Source organism: Martes martes (assembly GCF_963455335.1).
Source record: "Martes martes genome assembly, chromosome: 4".
Taxonomy (NCBI): Eukaryota; Metazoa; Chordata; class Mammalia; order Carnivora; family Mustelidae; genus Martes; species Martes martes.
The window spans coordinates 175,751,975-175,770,347 of NC_137891.1; the positions used below are offsets into that span (position 1 = coordinate 175,751,975).

At 58.9% G+C, this 18,373-nt stretch overlaps 2 protein-coding genes across 2 annotated transcripts in view; one reads left to right on the forward strand and one right to left on the reverse strand.

Moving 5' to 3' along the window:
- Positions 1-9,532, forward strand: part of HSPG2 (heparan sulfate proteoglycan 2) — a 98,400-nt gene extending 88,868 nt beyond the window's left edge. Inside the window, exons 79-97 of the mRNA XM_080802982.1 lie at positions 53-200; positions 290-406; positions 1,047-1,158; positions 1,852-1,996; positions 2,086-2,185; positions 2,340-2,449; positions 2,573-2,681; positions 3,230-3,328; positions 3,697-3,918; positions 4,199-4,443; positions 4,745-4,916; positions 5,044-5,166; positions 5,270-5,326; positions 6,939-7,014; positions 7,105-7,183; positions 7,316-7,386; positions 7,568-7,651; positions 8,046-8,149; positions 8,285-9,532. Coding sequence (XP_080659108.1) covers positions 53-200; positions 290-406; positions 1,047-1,158; positions 1,852-1,996; positions 2,086-2,185; positions 2,340-2,449; positions 2,573-2,681; positions 3,230-3,328; positions 3,697-3,918; positions 4,199-4,443; positions 4,745-4,916; positions 5,044-5,166; positions 5,270-5,326; positions 6,939-7,014; positions 7,105-7,183; positions 7,316-7,386; positions 7,568-7,651; positions 8,046-8,149; positions 8,285-8,457 — 2,346 coding nt within the window. The 3' untranslated portion in view covers positions 8,458-9,532. The remainder of the gene's footprint in view (positions 1-52; positions 201-289; positions 407-1,046; positions 1,159-1,851; positions 1,997-2,085; positions 2,186-2,339; positions 2,450-2,572; positions 2,682-3,229; positions 3,329-3,696; positions 3,919-4,198; positions 4,444-4,744; positions 4,917-5,043; positions 5,167-5,269; positions 5,327-6,938; positions 7,015-7,104; positions 7,184-7,315; positions 7,387-7,567; positions 7,652-8,045; positions 8,150-8,284) is intronic.
- A 350-nt stretch (positions 9,533-9,882) lies between these two features.
- Positions 9,883-17,933, reverse strand: LDLRAD2 (low density lipoprotein receptor class A domain containing 2; the record flags this gene model as incomplete). The annotated part of the gene is made up of 5 exons (XM_080801733.1): positions 9,883-10,112; positions 10,264-10,410; positions 11,402-11,533; positions 15,419-15,862; positions 17,852-17,933. 5 exons carry the CDS (start codon positions 17,931-17,933, stop codon positions 9,883-9,885), a joined length of 1,035 nt encoding a protein of 344 aa, XP_080657859.1.
- Between the last annotated feature and the right edge of the window lie 440 nt (positions 17,934-18,373).

Genomic DNA, 18,373 nt, shown 5'->3' on the forward strand with positions numbered 1-18,373 from the left:
CATGCAGAGGGGCGGGCCAAGGCCCGGCTCCGGACTGTGGGTGTGTTTGCAGCTGGATGGGAACCTGCCGCCTGACAGCCGCCTGGAAAACAACATGCTGGTGCTGCCCTCCGTCCGACCTCAGGATGCAGGCACCTACGTCTGCACGGCCACTAACCGCCAGGGCAAGGTTAAAGCCTTTGCCCACCTGCAGGTGCCAGGTAAGACGACACCTTCCAGATTCCAGACTCAGCAGTCGCCCTGCCCGCTGCCTGGGGGGTGTGGTTCTAGCCGCGTTCTCTGCCCACAGAGCGGGTGGTGCCCTACTTCACGCAGACCCCCCACTCCTTCCTGCCGCTGCCCACCATCAAAGATGCCTACAGGAAATTCGAGATCAAGATCACATTCCGGCCCGACTCAGCTGATGGTAAGCCAGAGAGGGGCTACCGTGGGGTAGGGATCTCCTAGAGTAACCCCCGCCACTATCTGAGCCGTCGTGACCCCCGGTCCTACCCAGCTCCCTTAGCTCCCTGTCCTGCAACCCCCAGGTCTGCCTTCTGGGCCCTCCCTTGTGCCTCCTCCTGTCTCTCTGCCCCACTCCGCAGTACCTCCCACCTCTGATGGGCACAACCACACACAGCCTCCTGTCCCAGCTTCCTGTTCATTCTGTCCTCCTCCTTCCGTCCTTTGTCTCCGTCTCTCAGCCTTCCCTTTCCTCTTTCTCTTTCTCTCTCTCTCTCCCTCTCCATCTCCTACGGCTCTCTGACTTTCACTGTTCAGGCCTCCTCCTCTACTCTGGTGAGTCTCTGCCTCCCCGCCTTCCTTCAGGTAGGCCCTCTGGTGTGAGTGAAGCAAATTCCACATCTTTAGGCGCTCTGAGCCAGTCCTCTGTAGGGGCATCCAGAGACCGTGAGAAGGCCCTGGCTGTGCAGGGCGTGCGGAGGGAGGGACGGGAGCTGGAGAGTGAACGCTCCCCGGCTGCGGTCACTCACATTTGGGGCTGGGCGGCCAGGGAGCCCGTGGCTGGTGGGAGGCCCCAACACGGCTGTGCCCTCCCCCCACCCCAGGGATGTTGCTATACAACGGCCAGAAGCAGATCCCAGGGAGCCCCACCAACCTGGCCAACAGGCAGCCTGACTTCATCTCCTTCGGCCTCGTGGGGGGAAGGCCCGAGTTCCGGTGAGACCCTTGCCCTCTCCATTTACAAGGGAAGGGGGCTGGGGACCGGACTGTGGGGCTTCAGTCAGGCACACACCCCTGCACTGAGCTGAATGAAGGAGGATGGAGGAGGTGTGGCCGTTACCCTCGGTGTCCGCCTGATCTGCCAGAGCGGGCACTGTGTGTTGGCCAGCTGTGGGAGGAAGCCATCTAGACTCGCACAAAACTCCGGCAGAGATGCTCAGTGGTGCCGAGCGTGTCTTTGCTGAGTAGGACCCCTGCAGACCAAGACTCGTTCATTCATTCACTCAAAAACTATTTGCTGGACACCTGTTCTGTGCCAGGCACTGATACAGACAGATTGAGTTCTGCCCTTGGGGGAATAGATAACTTTGGCTGGAGAAGAATAGCCATAAAGAGGGAAAGCAGCAAGGTGATCCCCAGGGCCACAGAGCCAAGGGCAGTTAGCACCCCGGGGCTGCTCTGGGTAAGCTCTGGGGATGGGGGGGGGTGCGTGGGGGAGGAAAGGATCTGAGGAAGCGGCAGGGTTGGGGTGACCTGGGGGTGATGGGGGGGAGGACAAGGCAGGGACAGGAACTAGATCAGAACTGCAGGAAACAGTGACATCATCTCTCCCCAGACTGGGCCCCCTGCCCGGCCCTTCTGACCAGCCCCGTATGCTCTCTCCCACCCCGGCCCCACCCTGGGGAGCAGATTTGACGCAGGCTCGGGCATGGCCACCATCCGCCACCCCACACCGCTGGCGCTGGGTCAGTTCCACACCGTGACCCTGCTGCGCAGCCTTACCCAGGGCTCCTTGATCGTGGGCAGCCTGGCCCCGGTCAACGGGACCTCTCAGGTGAGGCCCCACCGCCCTCCCCCCACTTCTAGCCCCCTCCCCACCTCTGCCCAGCCCCTGTCTGCCATCCGGGCTTCTCCACTCCCCAGGGCAAGTTCCAGGGTCTGGACCTAAATGAGGAGCTCTACCTGGGTGGCTACCCCGACTACGATGCCATCCCCAAGGCGGGGCTGAGCAGTGGCTTCGTAGGTGAGCCCCCGCCTGGCCTCCATGCCTGGCCCAGCCTCGGCAGGCCGGCTGGCAGAGCCCATGGGAGTCTGGGAGCGCCGCGGGGTGTGGGCTGTGGGCTGGGCAGGCCTCCTGGCACCCTCTGCTCTCCTCATCGTGACCCCCCACCACCCAGGCTGTGTCCGGGAGCTGCGCATCCAGGGCGAGGAGATCGTGTTCCACGACCTCAACCTTACAGCACACGGCATCTCCCACTGCCCCACCTGTCGGGACCGGCCGTGCCAGGTAACCCTACAACACATGCACCCCTCACTGCCCCTGGCCACTGCCCCTCCACCTGGATGGCCCCCCTGGGAAGTAGGGGAGAGCCAGGGGCTTCTCTGCCTGACTTCTGGGGTGGCTTCACAGAACGGGGGCCAATGTCAGGATTCGGAGAGCAGCAGCTACGTGTGCATCTGCCCAGCCGGCTTCACCGGGAGCCGCTGTGAGCACTCCCAGGCCCTGCACTGCCACCCAGGTGTGTGACCGCCCCCCCTCCCGGTCACTGCCGCCCCAGTGCTCGCCTCTGCCCGTGGCTGCTCCTCTGACCCCCCCACCCCACTGCTGACCCTACTTAGCTCACTCTGTCACTCATCCAAGTACTCGCAGCTACTGACTTCCATCCCTGCCACCCTAACACCCACTGTGCTCCCCGAGTTCTCACCCCTGACCCCAGTGCCCAGCCACTTGTCCTACCCCTGTCACTGCTGCCAGGCACCTCCAACACCCCAGGTACCTATCTCCTTCCCAACTCTCACCAAAGTCGCCTATGACCTGCCTCCCGGATACCCAGCGCCCCACACCGTTACCCCATCACTCCTGCATTTCCCACCTGTGCTGTCCCCCACCAAGCCTCCTTGGTGCCCCCTACCCTGCTGTCATCCATTCCTCCTGCCCAGTTTACTGATGCAGTCCTCCCAGGCTGGTCACGGCCCTGGGGCTGCAGTAGGTAGGGCTATAGCATCGGGACCCCCCCTTCTCCCAGGCCACCTCAGTGTCCTTCTTGCTGGCCCCTCTGTCCCCCAGAGGCCTGTGGGCCAGACGCCACCTGTGTGAACCGGCCTGATGGCCGAGGCTACACCTGCCGCTGCCACCTGGGCCGCTCAGGGGTGAGGTGTGAGGAAGGTGAGTGGAGCTAGACCTGAGTCCCTGGGGGAGCCCGGGATGGAGGGGGGAAGCTGGGCAGGGACACTCGGAGGTCACAAAGGGCCCTGTGGATGATGAGTCCAGAGCCAGAGGGCCTCAAAGTCACCAGGCTAAGCCTCTGCCCAGCCTGAATCCCTCCCAGGAGGGTCTGTAAGCCACACGCCCCCCACTCTCCCCACCCTCCCCACCCCCACCCCCGCTTCCAGCCTGGTCCATGGGGCCCGAGGGCAGGGACTCCCATACAGCTGCAGCTATTACCCAGCCGGTCCTGAGCCCTGGGGTCTGGAGTGGGCCGGGCAGGGGTGCCGGGACCCCCGCTGCCCCCGGCTGAGCTGTGGCCGCTGCAGGTGTAACAGTGACCACCCCCTCCATGTCGGGCACTGGCTCCTACCTGGCACTGCCCGCACTCACCAACACACACCACGAGCTGCGCCTGGACGTGGAGTTCAAGCCACTGGCACCCGACGGCATCCTGGTGTTCAGCGGGGGGAAGAGCGGGCCCGTGGAGGACTTCGTGTCCCTGGCGATGGTCGGCGGCCACCTGGAGTTCCGCTACGAGTTAGGGTCAGGTGAGCACCGGACACCAAAGGCAGATGGGCTCTGGGCACCAAGCTGTGCACCCCCCGTCGTCTCCCCATGCCCTAAGGAGGGCTGGAGGAGTACCCTCAGAAGTCAGACCGACCCGGGTCCCCTGTTCAGTGACATCCGTTCTCCACATGGGAGTTTGGGCAAGTCCCCTAGGCTTCTGTCGGGTTCCTCCTGGAATGTCCTGTCCGCTCAAGTACCTGTATGGAGTGGGCAGGAGGGACCCTCTGCGGGCGCCATCCCCATCTGGCATCCCCCGCCCAGGGCTGGCCGTGCTGCGGAGCCCCGAACCGCTGGCCCTGGGCCACTGGCACCGAGTGTCCGCCGAGCGTCTGAACAAGGACGGCAGCTTGCGCGTGAACAGCAGACCCCCCGTGCTGCGCTCCTCGCCCGGCAAGAGCCAAGGCCTCAACCTGCACACACTCCTCTACCTCGGGGGTGTGGAGCCCTCCGTGCGGCTGCCCCCGGCCACCAACATTAGCGCTCATTTCCGCGGCTGCGTGGGCGAGGTGAGCAGCAGCCTCCAGGGGCCCGCAGGGGAGGGGAGGGGAGAGGAGGGGAAGAGAGGGTGCCCCCCCCCAACCCCGCCGACCCCACAGCAAGCCTGGGCACTTCCCTGCCAGCCTCAGTTCCCTCCTCTGTGCAGCGGGTCACTCCTTCAAGGCACACAGGTGGCCTTCAGCTTAGGTTCCTCCGTCGCCTGTGCTAGAACCCCCGTTAGCACCCATATTCCCACTTGGGTTCCCAGCTACCCTCCGCTGGCCTCTGCCCCCGGCATGCCCAGAGCCCCTCAGCGTCCCTGTGCCACAGGTATCCGTGAATGGGAAGCGGCTGGACCTCACCTACAGCTTCCTGGGCAGCCGGGGCGTTGGGCAGTGCTACAGCAGCTCCCCGTGTGAGCGCCAGCCTTGCCGGAATGGCGGCACGTGCATGCCAGCCGGCGAGTACGAGTTCCAGTGCCTGTGTGCAGATGGCTTCAAAGGTGTGTGAGCCCACCCCCGACCCTGGCCCCAGCGGCAGGGCGGGGTGGGGGGGGGAGCGAGGGGAGGGTGCAGAGAGGAGGGGCAGTTGCCCGGGCCCACACCCGCTCACGGTGCTCTGGCCCGCAGGAGACCTGTGTGAGCACGAGGAGAACCCCTGCCGGCTCCGTGAGCCCTGTCTGCATGGGGGCACCTGCCAGGGCACCCGCTGCCTCTGTCCCCCTGGCTTCTCTGGGCCCCGCTGCCAACAAGGTAACTGTCCCGTCTTCTCCCCACCTCCCACTTGAGGCCCTGGGGCGACACACGGGGCCCCGCGGTGTCTGTGCCTGCTGACCACAACTGCCTCTCTCCTTAGGCCCTGGACAAGGCACAGCGGAGTCCGAGTGGCATCTGGAAGGCAGCGGGGGCAACGGTACGTACTTCCTGTGGCCAGAGAGGCTTGTCTCCTCCCTGGCTTCCCATGTCAGCCCCTCTCCCAAGGAGCCCACACTCTTGCTTCTGGCCTGTGAGCAGGACAAGGCCACGTGAGAGGCTCATTGGGCTCAGAGGGAGGGAACAAAGAAGAGTCCAGCAACACAGAGCTGGATCATGCCCTGTACTTCTGTGCTAGTTGAGCTGGGGAGGCCTCCTGGGGTGGGTCCTTGAGCCACTCTGACCTCAGTTTCCTCCTCTACATTCACATATCCTGTCAACAAACTCTTTTGTGCCCGTCCTTGCCCTTGAGGCAGGAAATACAAGATGAACAAGGCAAGACCTGCCTTCTCAAGGATTCCACAGGCTATTTAAAAGCAGTAATCATTTTTTTTAAAAATCAGTGTTTATTAAACTTTCAGGGATGCCGGGCTAACTGCTTTGTATATAGCCATCTTCTTCCTTCTCACTAATGTGATAGGAGAGGTAGTGGTAGAATGGCTAAGAACATGGGCTCTGGATTGAAATCCTAGCCCTGCCACCTACTAGCTGCATTCCCGTGGGTGAGTCACTTACCCTTCTGTGCCTCAGTTTCCTTATGTGTAAAATAAAGAGGAGTGACATCCTTCTACAAGGGTTGGATAAAAATTTGTGTCAGGACACAACTATTTAATGTACTCAAAATACCTAGAACAACGTCTGGTCGACAGTGGGTACAGAATGTTAGCTTTTATTAACATTATGTCTAAGCCACGGGATTATTGTTAAGGATCCCTTTAAAGGAAAGGGTGCTTGCGGCTGGCTGTGACACTCCCCGTATGTTATTTGGCACACAGTAGGTGCTTAGGAAATGTTCACTGTTCACATCTTTGGGTGGACGGTGGCCAAGTGCCCCCTACCCTTGTAGGCCCACAGGGACCAGCACTGGCCTGAAGATGGGTCTGAGCAGGTAGGGCTGGGGATGCTGGAACCACACCCCGTAGGGACACTGGGGCCTAAAGGTCTGGGTGGCCATGCTGGCTTCCCACTTTCTGGGCAGCTCGCTCACACCCACCCCCAGCCTGTCTTCCCCTCTGTAAGAGAGAGGGAACACAAGGGTTCTGAAACTTCTATGTGCCAGGGACCCAGGTGACAAGCTCTCCTGGTTTGCTCAGGGCTGAGGGGTCTCTTGGGATGTGAACTTCAGGAACTAAAACCAGGACAGGACTCTGCAAATAGGGATGGTGGTTGGTCACCCTATCTGGACCCTACTGACTACATAAAATAAAATGCATGGGATTTCAGAGGAAACCCACTGTACTGAGATAAAGTTCTCAAAATATTTAAAATTTTCTGATGATGTGTCAGTGACAAATCATAAGTCCTGCTACGGCCCCTTGGGTTCGCTGCCCACATGTATAACGGAAGGAACAACTCCATTTCAGTGAGAAGTGAGTGAAGGTCGAGCCCCAGTATCTCTCCGTCCAAGTTCACAGGCCCCTGACCTGTGTCCAGAGCCCCCTGGGGCCCCCATAGTAGCACATGCTGGGGTGGAGGTGGGGGTCCGGAAGCTAGCATGGTGGCCACCCTGGGCAGGTGAGCAGGGGCCTCACCGTCGCCACATCCTCCCGCAGATGCCCCTGGACAGTACGGAGCCTATTTCCACGATGATGGCTTCCTCGCCTTCCCTGGCCGCATCTTCTCCAGGAGGTGAGACAGGTGCCGGGGGAGCCGGTGGGTCCAGGGAGGGGATCAGGAATCTGCAGCTTCTTCCCCCTCACCCGCCTCCTCCACTCCCAGCCTGCCTGAGGTCCCGGAGACCATCGAGCTGGAGGTTCGGACCAGCACAGCCAATGGCCTCCTGCTCTGGCAGGGCGTGGTGAGTGTGGGCGTCCAGCCCGGTCTCAGGGTCGCCACCCCCCTGGTGGGAGAGAGGAGGGTGGAGGCCACAGCAGCAGGGGCCTCGGCTCTCTAGACAGGGAACCCCAGCGACCCTGTGCTTCCCTGGCAGGATGTGGGAGATGCCGGCCGCGGCAAGGATTTCATCAGTCTCGGGCTTCAGGATGGACACCTTGTCTTCAGGTGGGTCCGGGCACCTGCCCCTTCCTTCCCCTCCCTGGTCCCCCATACCCCTTCAGGGGGTTCCCCTCTGCTTGGTACCACGACTCCTCCCATGAGAAGCTGCAGCCCTCCCGGGAGCCCAGCCCCCCAAACCAGCCCCGTCTGGCCCAGCTCTCACTGTCTTGGCCCTATGTGACTGCAGCTACCAGCTGGGCAGTGGGGAGGCCCGCCTGGTCTCTGAGGACCCCATTGATGATGGCGAGTGGCATCGGGTGACCGCACTGCGGTAAGAAAGGCGCCCCAGGCACGGGGGTGAAGGGCACAGAGTTCTGGGGTAGGATGGGATGCTGCCTGCCATGTACAGGGAGGCAGGCTTTGAGCTCTGGGAGAGAACTTGAAGCCTAGGTGGGCGGAGAGCCCACCAGCCTAAACACAGACTTCAGGGCGGGACAGAACACCATGGTGGTGGCCGGGGGGGGGGGGGGGAGGACAGACACCCGAGGGGACAGGTGACAGCTGAGAGAGATGCCAGGAAGCTGTGTTTGTGGGACCAGATCTCATCCAGTGGTGGAAGGAAAGAGCTCCAAGCAGGGGCAGGCCTTCCTGTCTGGCATCTTTGTGGCAAAGGGAGGGGTCCCTTGGAACTGGTGATGAGGGCCCCACCCCCATTCCGCCAACAGAGAAGGCCGGAGAGGCTCCATCCAGGTGGATGGTGAGGAGCTGGTCAGCGGCCAGTCGCCAGGCCCTAACGTGGCCGTCAACACCAAGGGCAGCATCTATATCGGTAAGTCCAGGCTTGGACCACGGTACAGGCCTCGGGTACCCTCCCTGGGACCAGGGAAGCAATGGGGCCCCCACGGGGCCAGGACGTGCTAGGCTGCGGGAGCTGACATGCCCCGTCCTCCCCCGGTGCCTGCAGGCGGAGCCCCCGATGTGACCACACTGACTGGGGGCCGCTTCTCCTCGGGCATCACCGGCTGCATCAAGAACCTGGTGCTGCACTCGGCCCGGCCCGGTGCTCCACCGCCACAGCCGCTGGACCTGCAGCACCGTGCCCAGGCTGGTGCCAACACCCGCCCCTGCCCCTCATAGGCGGCTGCCTGGCCCACACGGACTCCCGGGCAGCATCCCAGCCCCACGACGTCGAGTATATTATTATTAATATTATTATTATGACTATTTTGTAAGAAACTGAGGCAATGCCACGCTTTGCTGCTACTGCCCTGGGCTGGACTGGAGGGTAGGCATGCCACCCCCAACACCAGCACCCCCGGGCCGAGCCGCGGGCTGGTAGGTAGGGCAGGTCGGATGAGAGCTGGTGCCTCAGAGGGCTGCCAGGACTGGGGGTCAGACGCAGTAGCCGAGTGGGCTCAGAGCTGTCACCGCCGCTGGAGAGCCCCTCCCTCCACAGAGCTGGGCTGTCCCCGTCCCATAGCACTCCGGCAGCCCTCAGTCCTACAAGAGCCAACCACGGCCCCCAGCCTGGTGCCTCACCAGCTCCCTGGAGCAGGGGCCTCGCAATTGCCTTTGCCACCCTCCTCTGGGTGGGGAAAGCTCTTTAGTGCCAACTGTGGAACAAAAGGCAGCTCACCCCTGGGCAGGCCACCTCCACCCCTCCCACCCCCACCAGCCCATGTCCCAGCCCCTTTCACTTCTGCCTAGCCAGTCGGGCCACCTGCCCCTGGCAGCCTCCGCCTCCCACTGAGCCCTCCTGGCCTGCAGCCCCCCACCCCACCCTTACCCCCCAACACCTTGCCCAGGGCCCCTGCCCGTCAGGGGCAGCAAGGGAAACTCTACCCCAGCTCTTCCCAGGAGCTGATACAGGCAGAGCCCAGCACTGAGAGGGTCTCCCCACCCACACCAGGCCATATCCCCCCACTGATCTGGAAGTGAAGGCCCAGGGGACATTGGGGGATGAGGGCATTGGTGGTTGAAAAGAGTTAGTGCCTTGGGTGGGGGATGCCAGGACTCATGACTGGGAGGGACAGGAAGGGGACATGACAGCCCTGCCCCATCTGCGGGAGCCTGAGGGCCCAGCTGGGGGCACGTGACCTCCCCACCAGCAGCCCGCAGATGTGGGGTCAGGATGCCTGGCCTCTGTGTCCTAGAAGGGACCCTCCTGTGGTCTTTGTCTTGATCTTTCTTAATAAACGGTGCTATCCCCGCCAGAGCTGTCTCCTGCGCTCCTGACTGGGGCTTGACTCAGTGGAACCCGAGGCGGGGGCTGGGGGGCGGGCAAAAGTGGGCAGGTGAGTTCTGGGAGTGAAGAAAGGCAGCTGTGGGGGAGCGAGGCCCCTGCCCCTGCCCTTCCCAGATCCAGCAGGGTGCCAGCGGCCACCCGAGTGACAGGGCTGGTTAGCTCCGTGTCCCTCACGACACCCACAAGGTAGGAGAGGGCAGACTGAGTCTGAGGCTTTTGTGACATGCTCAAGGTCAGGTGGCCCTCCTGGGGATGGGGTAGAGCCCTAAGTCTGTCTGACCCCAGAGCCCAGGCTCCTGTTTCCAAAGCTACAGCCTCTAGGGATGTCCTCCCCGATCCTGGAAGGCCGGCCCACTTGGCTGCAGCCCCCCAGGAGCCACCTGGCCAGGACACGTGTAACAGATGGTGCAGCCGGGGCAGAGGCCCTGGGCACCAGCCCACCAGGCCCACCAGTGGGAGGAGCAGCAGCACCAGAGGAGGCCCACGAGGAGGCCAGCAGAGGCTAGGACCAGCGAGGAGACCAGCGCCACACCTTGGAGCTGGGAACCTGCAGAAAGAAAAGGAAAAACCCACTTAGGCCACACCCTAGGCCTGCTGCCTGTCCCTGTCACATGGGGAGGGATAAGTGTGACCTTGGTGGGAGGAGTGGAAGCAGGTGGGAAGCAAGAGCCATCTACCTCCCAGAGGAGCTGTTGTACCCTGCTGTTCAGGGGCCTGGCCTGTGATGGGTGTCCTCTGGGCGGCCATCTGGAGGGTTTCTGCAGAACTGAGAGCTGAGGGGAGCGTCAGGGTCTTGGACACAGGGCCATCGGTACCCCCTTCCTGGCTGGGCACCAGAGGGGGACCTGCAGCAGGAAAGAATAGAGGAACACACAGAACTTTCCAGGGCTTGACTTGGGCTCACTGAAGCCTCCCCAAACCTGTCTGAGTTTGTTACTATCAGTATTTCCATTTCATATAAGGAAAGTGAGGTCTGGAGAAGTTAAGTCGCTTGCCCAGGTCACAGAACAGGAAGTACTAGAGGAGGACTTGAGCTCACACTGCCCAGCTCCAGTGCCCGGGGTTACAAATGGGGCTACTTCTCAAGAAGGAGGAAGTGTCTGTACTGAGCATTCTCTGGGCACCAAGCACCATGCTGGGCACTGGGCTCTTTACCTGAGGCATTTCACTTAGTTTAGGACAACTCTAAAAGGTTAGGTTTATCAGCACCTACAGCCAGGTGTTTAATTTGCAGTAAACAACCTGTTGAACCGTACATGGCAGTCCTGTTTGCAGATGTGGCACCTTAGATTCCCAGGAAGGAGCTTCCCGGGTGGCCTGTTTTGGTCCCCCTGTCCACAGAGGTCATTCTTGGTCATGCCACTCCCTGACTCTTATGACCTTGGGTAAGACATTTCTCCTCCCCTAGGCCTCAGTTTCCCCATACATAAAACATGGGAGTCAGACTGGACAATGGTTTCCAAAGTAAGTCTTGAAGATTCAGGTCCCTTGATAGGACATCAGTCAGCCAGGGTCTGGGCCTCCATGTCCAGTTAAATAGAGCATCTCTTCCTCTTGGTCCGCTGCAAAATTCCACTTAGGAAAAGCTTCCACCACTGAAATACCATTTGGAAGCAGCTGGATTAGATCACTTCCAGCAGCATTCCGGCTCTAACTTGCTCTGATTCTCAGATAGTCCAGCCTACACAGGTTCCCCACTCCTAGGCCTCACCTTATTCTCTCTTGCCATGCCCCTGCCCCCGGCCTCCGCACTGAGGTCCTGCCCCAGGGAAGGGGAGTCAGCCCCAGTTTCCCTCCTAGCAGCTCAGCAGGGCCGGGGCCGCACCCATCACTGACCTCTGCAGTTGGCTGGTGGCCAGGAAGCCTGGTCACTACCATCGCCACAGTTGTCCACGTCCCAGCGATCGCACACCAGGCTTGGGGGCACGCACCTGCCATTCCGACAGCGGAAGTAGGCACCGCAGGCTCCTGGGGCCGGGAGGGGAGGCATGAGATGAGGACCCTGAGCCAATCCCTGATGCGCAGGGATGCGTAGCCCCATAGTGAGGGAACATGGGAGTTGCGAGCCGCAGAGAGCTGCTTCTGTGTGCGTGCAGATGAAGGCATAGGTGGGTGTTTCATAGGAGACAGGTGTATGGTCCTCAAGATGATGCCGATGGCTGACATTTACTGATTCCTGTCTGGTGCTGGGCATGGCTCTCAGTGCTTCATGTCACACCCCAGCTCCTGAAGTTCTCACAATAACCCTACACGATAAACACTGTTCCTACCCCCATTTTAGAGATCAGAAGACAGGCGCAGAGAGCTCAGGTCACTTGGCCAAGCCTACACAGCTTGTATCAAAGCAGCAGATGAGGAATCCAGTCCCACGCTCATGAATGCCACCCTCCCCCAGCACTCTGGTCCTCCTTGTCCTGAGTTCCATCCCTCTGCGGCCCTCCTCACCTCGGCAGAACATGGATTCACTTGGTTGTTTGTTAACGGCCCGCCTCCCCTACCATGATGTCAGCTCAGAGAGGACAGGGACTTCTCTGCTGTTCATTGCTCTATCCCTAGAGCCTAGAACAGCACCTGGCACATTGCAGGTGCCCCTGTAACATTTGTTCAATGAATGAATATGCACGCAGGTGAATGAATTGTATGACTTGATGCACATGGTGTGCAGAGAGACTGACTTACCCGGCATCCCATTCTGTGAAGAAAAGCTGTTTCGGGGTGGGGTGGGGGGTTGCCCAACACCGTGGCTCAGGGGTGGGCATGGGAATCAGAGCATTCCATTTCCTGGCTACAGAAATGGACACATAGCCCACATGACTACTCAGATTTGGTCCCCGCACTTTTGCTAGAACCATAAGAAAAGATGCTCGCTCTCTATTTTGTTGAGGTTAGAGCTATAATGGTGACCGTGGGTTTGGAGCTGCAGGATCATCTTACTGCCAGATAGAAAGAGAAGCTGCCTGAGAGGGAGGCCAAGCAGATTCCCACAACACAAAGAGAACAAGGACACAGAGCCCAGGGGCCATTACTTGAACTGCTGGATCCAGCTCTACCTGAACCAACACCTCAATACCCCAGTTAGAGGAGTCCCTCCCCATTCTCCTTTGGCTAAACCAACTTGAGTCGGGTTTCTTTTGTCTGCAAATGAAAATGAAGACTACATAACAGGTATGGAGATGTAAGGGTGAACGTGAGACGAAAGAGAAACAGTGGTGTGGTTGTGTATGGGCAGTCACATGTGAGTGTCAGTGTAGGCGTGTGTGCACGAACCAGGCAGCCTGTGCCTGCAGGTGTGAGTGGCGGGGACTGCATGTGTGGCCTAATGATGTGAAATGAACCTTTCTTCATTCAAGTGACAAAATTGATCTAAGGAAGCCAGAGCTGTGATAGGGCTTCACACTGCCTCCTTTTGGGAGTCCATGCTAACAAACACAGATGCCAGCAGCATCCCTGGCTCTCTGGCTGACAGCTGCACTTGCAAGCAGTCAAGACCACGGGGAGAGAGGGGGAGGGTACGGAGGGAGGGGTTAATTCTCAATCAGCCAGTGAGCGCTGTGTGCAACACATCACAGGCCCCTGGGCCTGCTGCAGCCTACAGAAGCCAGATGGGAGACCCGAGGCACCACCGGTCTTGGCCCTAAGGATTTAGGGTCCAAATTTCCTATAGTTCCTCCCAGAGCCAAAGACTAAGGGGGAAGAGAGAAAGAATCTAAAATCCAAAATTCAGGGGTGCCTGGGTGGCTCAGTCAGTGAAGCGTCCAACTGTTGATTTCGGCTCAGGTTGTGATCTCAGGGTCGTGAGATCGAGCCCCACAATGGGCTCCGTGCTGGTCCTGGGGCCCGATTAAGATTATCTCCCTGCCCCTCCTTCCCACCCCTGCTCTTGGTCACACACACACACTCTTCCTCCCTCTCTCTCTCAAAAAATAAATAAATCAATCAAACCCAAAATTCAGACCAGGCACTAGGCCAGGGGAGAAGACGGTAGGCCTTGTCTAAAGAGACCATGAGACAGCCCCGGGGGCTCTGGCAGAACCGCTCAGTGTTAAAGGGGCTCCTGGATGGCTAAGTGGGTTGGGCCTCTGCCTTAGGCTCCAGTCATGGTGTCAGAGTCCTGGGATTGAGCCCCTCATTGGGCTCTCTGCTCAGCGGGGAGCATGCTTCCCCCTCTCTCTCTGCCTGTCTCTCTGCCTCCTTGTGATCTCTCTCTCTGTCATATAAATAAATAAAATCTTAAAAAAGGAGGGGGGGCGTCCAGGGCCTGGCACATTGAAGTCTAGCTCCCAGTGAGCCTGCATGGGCTGAGTCTCAAAGTGCTCGCACACCCACGTTTGAATCCCCAGCCTGGATATCACCAGCATAGGCACTAAAGTTTCTCTGTGCTTTTGGAGTCTTCTGGGTTTGGGCAGCTCGCGTACTCGCCATCACCAGACACAGCCTCTGCTGGGACACACGGGAGTGTCTCCAGTCCTGGGGGAGCCTGCAGGGGCTAAAGCCTTGAAGTCACTTTGAACAAGAGGACGTGCTCTAGCCGCTGAAGCCCAGCTGCCCCACTTGTGAGTGGGGAGGCCTGGGCACTTTCCCTAACCTCCCTGAGCCTATTTCCCACAGGAGGACAAGGAGACCGGTGTGGTGTGGCCGGGAGGCCCAGACACATCGGCGCTCGAAGGGCAAAGGCAGTGCGTACCAAGTGACTATTAACTCCTGTGAGTTCCCCTTCCTTGCTGTCGCTGACAGTCCCGAGAGTCCGCACTCCGCCCCCCTGCAACCCTCGGAAGGGCTGAGCCAGGACAGAAGAGCCATGTGTGAACTTGAGAGTGTGTAAGGTGTATCTAAGTGTGCAAAGTGGTGCTGTATGTGTAGGAGGTATGTGACGTATACCGTGTGGGAGTGTGCGGTATGGGACGTACGTGGCTTGTGTGTCGCAGTGTGCGAGGCACGTGGGTGGGTGAGTTGTGTAAATGAGTGCAGAGTTCTGGGTTGTATGCACATATACAGTGTGTGTGAGTGTGGGTGTTGGGATGTGAGGTTTGTGCGTGTGGGGTTGTGTGAATGAGTGCAGTGTATGGAATGAGGGTGTTGGGGTACGAGGGGTGTGAGTGTGGGTCAAGCGAATGAGTGTGCAGGGGGTGTGGGGGTGTGCCATGTAGGGGGGTGTTGAGGCGTGAGGTGTGTGAGTATGGGGTCGGTTGTGTGAGCGTGGGTGTGTGAGTGGTGTTGGATGTGAGGTGTGGGAGTGTAGGAGTGTTGTGGGAGAGGGAGTTGTGAACAGGTGAGTGTGTGAGTTTATGTGTGAATGAGTGTGTAGGCCATGAGGGCTGAGTACAGTGAGTGTAGGTGTTGGGTGTGAGGTGTGTGAGGGGGTCGTGTGAATGAGTGTGCAGGGTGTGTGACCGGGGGGTTGGGTGTGAGCGTGTGGGGTGGTGTGAATGAGTGTGCAGGGTATATGGGGTACGTAGTGTGCGTGGGTGTTGAGGCGTGAGGTGTGTGAGTGGGGGGTCGTGTGAATGAGTGTGCAGGGTGCGTGTGGGTACTGGGTGTCAGGTGTGGGAGTGTGTGGGAGTTGGGAATGGGTGAGTGTGTGTGGGCGTGCGTCGGGGGCTGGTAGGGGGACTGCCATCGCGGCCCGGGGAGTCAGATTTACCGGGTCGACTCCGGGGGTCTGGAATGCCCCCTTCCCTCCTCCCCCTTCCCCCGGGAGCGCGCTCAGCCCGCTGCCAGTCCCCTTGCCCCAACCGCACCCAGGCCCCAGCAGCCGCCACCATCCTCCACGCTGCAGGTGCCACACGGGTGACCCCAGGCCCGCAGCTGCCCCCAGTTTGGGGCCCCCGGTCCCGGCTAACAGCCCCCACCCACCCAGCCGGAAAGAGGTGGCATCGCCCACGAAGTCCACGCGCGGCTGGCGGCCTCTGGTGAGCAGGCGGAGGCCCAGGAAGGGCCCGGAGGACGCCACCGCCGCGGGGATGGTCAGGCCGCAGAGAGGGGCCCCCAGGGGCCGCGGCGCCCCCGGCGGGCCCTCGTAGAACTGCAGGTAGGACCCGGGGGCGCACGGGTCGCCCGGCGCCGGGGAGGAGACGTTGGACACCGGGGACGCTGGGAGCGCCCCGGCCGCCGCGGTCAAGCTGTAGACCAGGAAGAAGCGGAACTGGAATCGAATCCTGTCGCCGGCGGCCGCCGCCCCCATCCAGAGCCAGCAGTCGGTGTCCGGGGCCACGAAGTAGAACCTGCGCGAGGCGGAGTGCGAGCGCAGCAGCAGCCCGGCCCCCTGCCACGTCTGCCCGCAGAGATCCACCAGGTCGGCTGCAGGGAAAGGCACAGACCCTGGAACCGCATGGCCTGGTTCGGAGCCCTGCCTGCTGTGTGACCCCCAAGTAAGTCACTCACCCTCTCTGAGTCTGTTTTTTCATCAGCAAAATGGAATGATTGCCCAATCTCAGAATTTTGTGTAATTTAATTACTCAAAGGGTTGAGTAACTTAATTCAGTTCCTCAGTCTCTTATTCAAAAGCTCTAGAATGGGGGCACCTGGGTGGCTCAGTGGGTTAAAGACTCTGCCTTCGGCTCAGGTCATGATCCCAGGGTCCTGGGATCAATACCCTGCATCTGGCTCTCTGCTCAGCGGGGAGTCTGTTTCCTCCTCTCTCTCTCTGCCTTCTCTCTGCCTACTTGTGATCTCTGTCTGTCAAATAAATAAATAAATAAAATCTTTTTTTTTTTTTAAAAGCTCTAGAATGTGTTTCAGAATTTTCCAGATTTTTAGAAAGATAAGGTGGGTAATACAGGAGATTATGTTGCAGCCCTCCATGATCAAACACATTTTCTTGAGCAAGTCTGCTGACATAACCCTAAGCAGGTCAAATAAAGACAAGAAACAGCCTCCTATCAGTTCAAGTCAAGTGTCGCCTGTACATTAGTTAAGAAGGAATTTTGGCTTTCAGAGTTTCTTATATTTTGGAATTGAAACTAGAGGACTGTGGGCAGGTAAGGGTTCAGCACTCAGGACAGTGCTGTGCGTTTAATGAGTGTCACAGAAATGTTAGCTATTATTAGTATCTTATCCCAGGAGGGTAGACTCAACTGGGCCTCTGCCCACCCCACAGCCTTTCCCTGTTGCTCTTTGATAAAAGAACCCTAATATCTCTCAGCTGTCAGCGAGCAGCCTACCAGGTTGCTCTCCTGGTCATTGGCCTAAACCAAGTTTTGTAATCCTAATTCAATTTGCGGGGTTTAGGGATGGGCATGAAACCTGATTCTGGCCAATGAGATTGAAGAGGTTTGCTGAGGGCTCCTGGAAAAGGTTTTCCTCTCTGATTAAAAAAAAGAAAGAAAGAAAGAAAAGGGAGAGCAGTGTGATGAGGAGCTCCTTTCTTTATGCTTTTGAAAGCAGTTGTCTGAGGAGGCAAGGGCCAGGGCCGTAGCAGCCATTTTGCAAGGATAAGGTCATGAGAATCATGGAAAACGTCAACATGGTGGAGCTGCTAAATTAAACATTTCTGGAATCATCTGTGGTCACTCTTCTTGAGTGAAATAGCAAATGTCCTTATGGGTTAAACTCTGTTAGTTTGGTATCTGTTACTTACATCCCAAAACATCCTCACTTCTACAGAATGGTTGCGAGGACTGAATGAGATAATGTGCAAATAATCAAACTAGCTCTGATTTTTGTAAGGATGGAAAAGAGCAGGTGGCTTTTCTGGTGCATAGTAGGGACACCAGTGGGTGTTAAGGACCAGCCGGGATGTGGGTCTTTGGGGAAGAAATTCACTATCAGGGCTCCGGATGTGGGAGCATTATCTCAAATCTTCACAGATCTAGTAAAGCCAGAACCTGCCCTGAAGGCCAACGGTGAAGGAGGGAGGCTTGGAGAGTGAATGAGTTGAGCACCTTTTATGTGCCCGGAGCTAAATGTCTTGCTCGTTTATCTCATCTTATATGCATAGTAATAATAGTCCCTTAAGGAACAAGGGCTCTTATTCCCACTTTGCTGGTGCAGAACCAGAACCGGAGAGGTGAAACCGTGATGTCACTGAGAGTGTGAACATGGACTGTCTGACCCCAAAGCCACAGTGTTGTCCACTGCGCCCTCCCCCACGCACACTCCAGACCCCTATTTCTGGGTGACTTGGAGCTCCAGCCTCCCAGAGCGGTTTGGGGTACCAAACAAGACCAGGCACAAGACTTTCCAGCCCCCTCCAAGTCAAGGGGTCCCAGCCTATCATGGGGATATGGTCTCTAAGGGTGGGAGGACCTGACTCCCCTGCCCACCCCAGCTGAGCCCCCTCAGGCTCACCTGTTTCCAGAGCAGACACAGCCAGTGCAGCCGCCCCCAGCAGAAGCAGCCTTTGGGGCAGCTGCCCCAGACGGACCTCCATCCAGGCCCTGCTGTGCCCAGCAATGGGGCAGACTTGCAGGATACTCAGTTTGGGGTCTTTGGGGAGACTAAGGTGAGGGGTCCTGGCAGACAGTCTAGCAGGACACAAGGAGCAAGGGGAGGTAAGTCCATCAGGCCTCTGGTCTCTTTATAGTGATCTTTGTGTTCCAGATCCTTCTTCAGATCAGGATTGTGTCTGAGGTTGCCATGGAGATTTGTGGCTGAAGCTGGAGCCTGGGGAAAGTAGGCGGGGAAGATGGCCGTTCACCCCCTGCCAGATAGGAACCAGGAACCTCAGATCCGGTTCACCCACAAGGCTTCTGGGAGGGGGGCCCACAGCCTCAGAGAGCTGCTGAGCTCTGGATAAACTGACACCTTAGAGCTGAGCTCGAGAGAGGCCCAGCACGTCAAAGGGCGGCTCTGAGGGCCCTATAGAGGCAG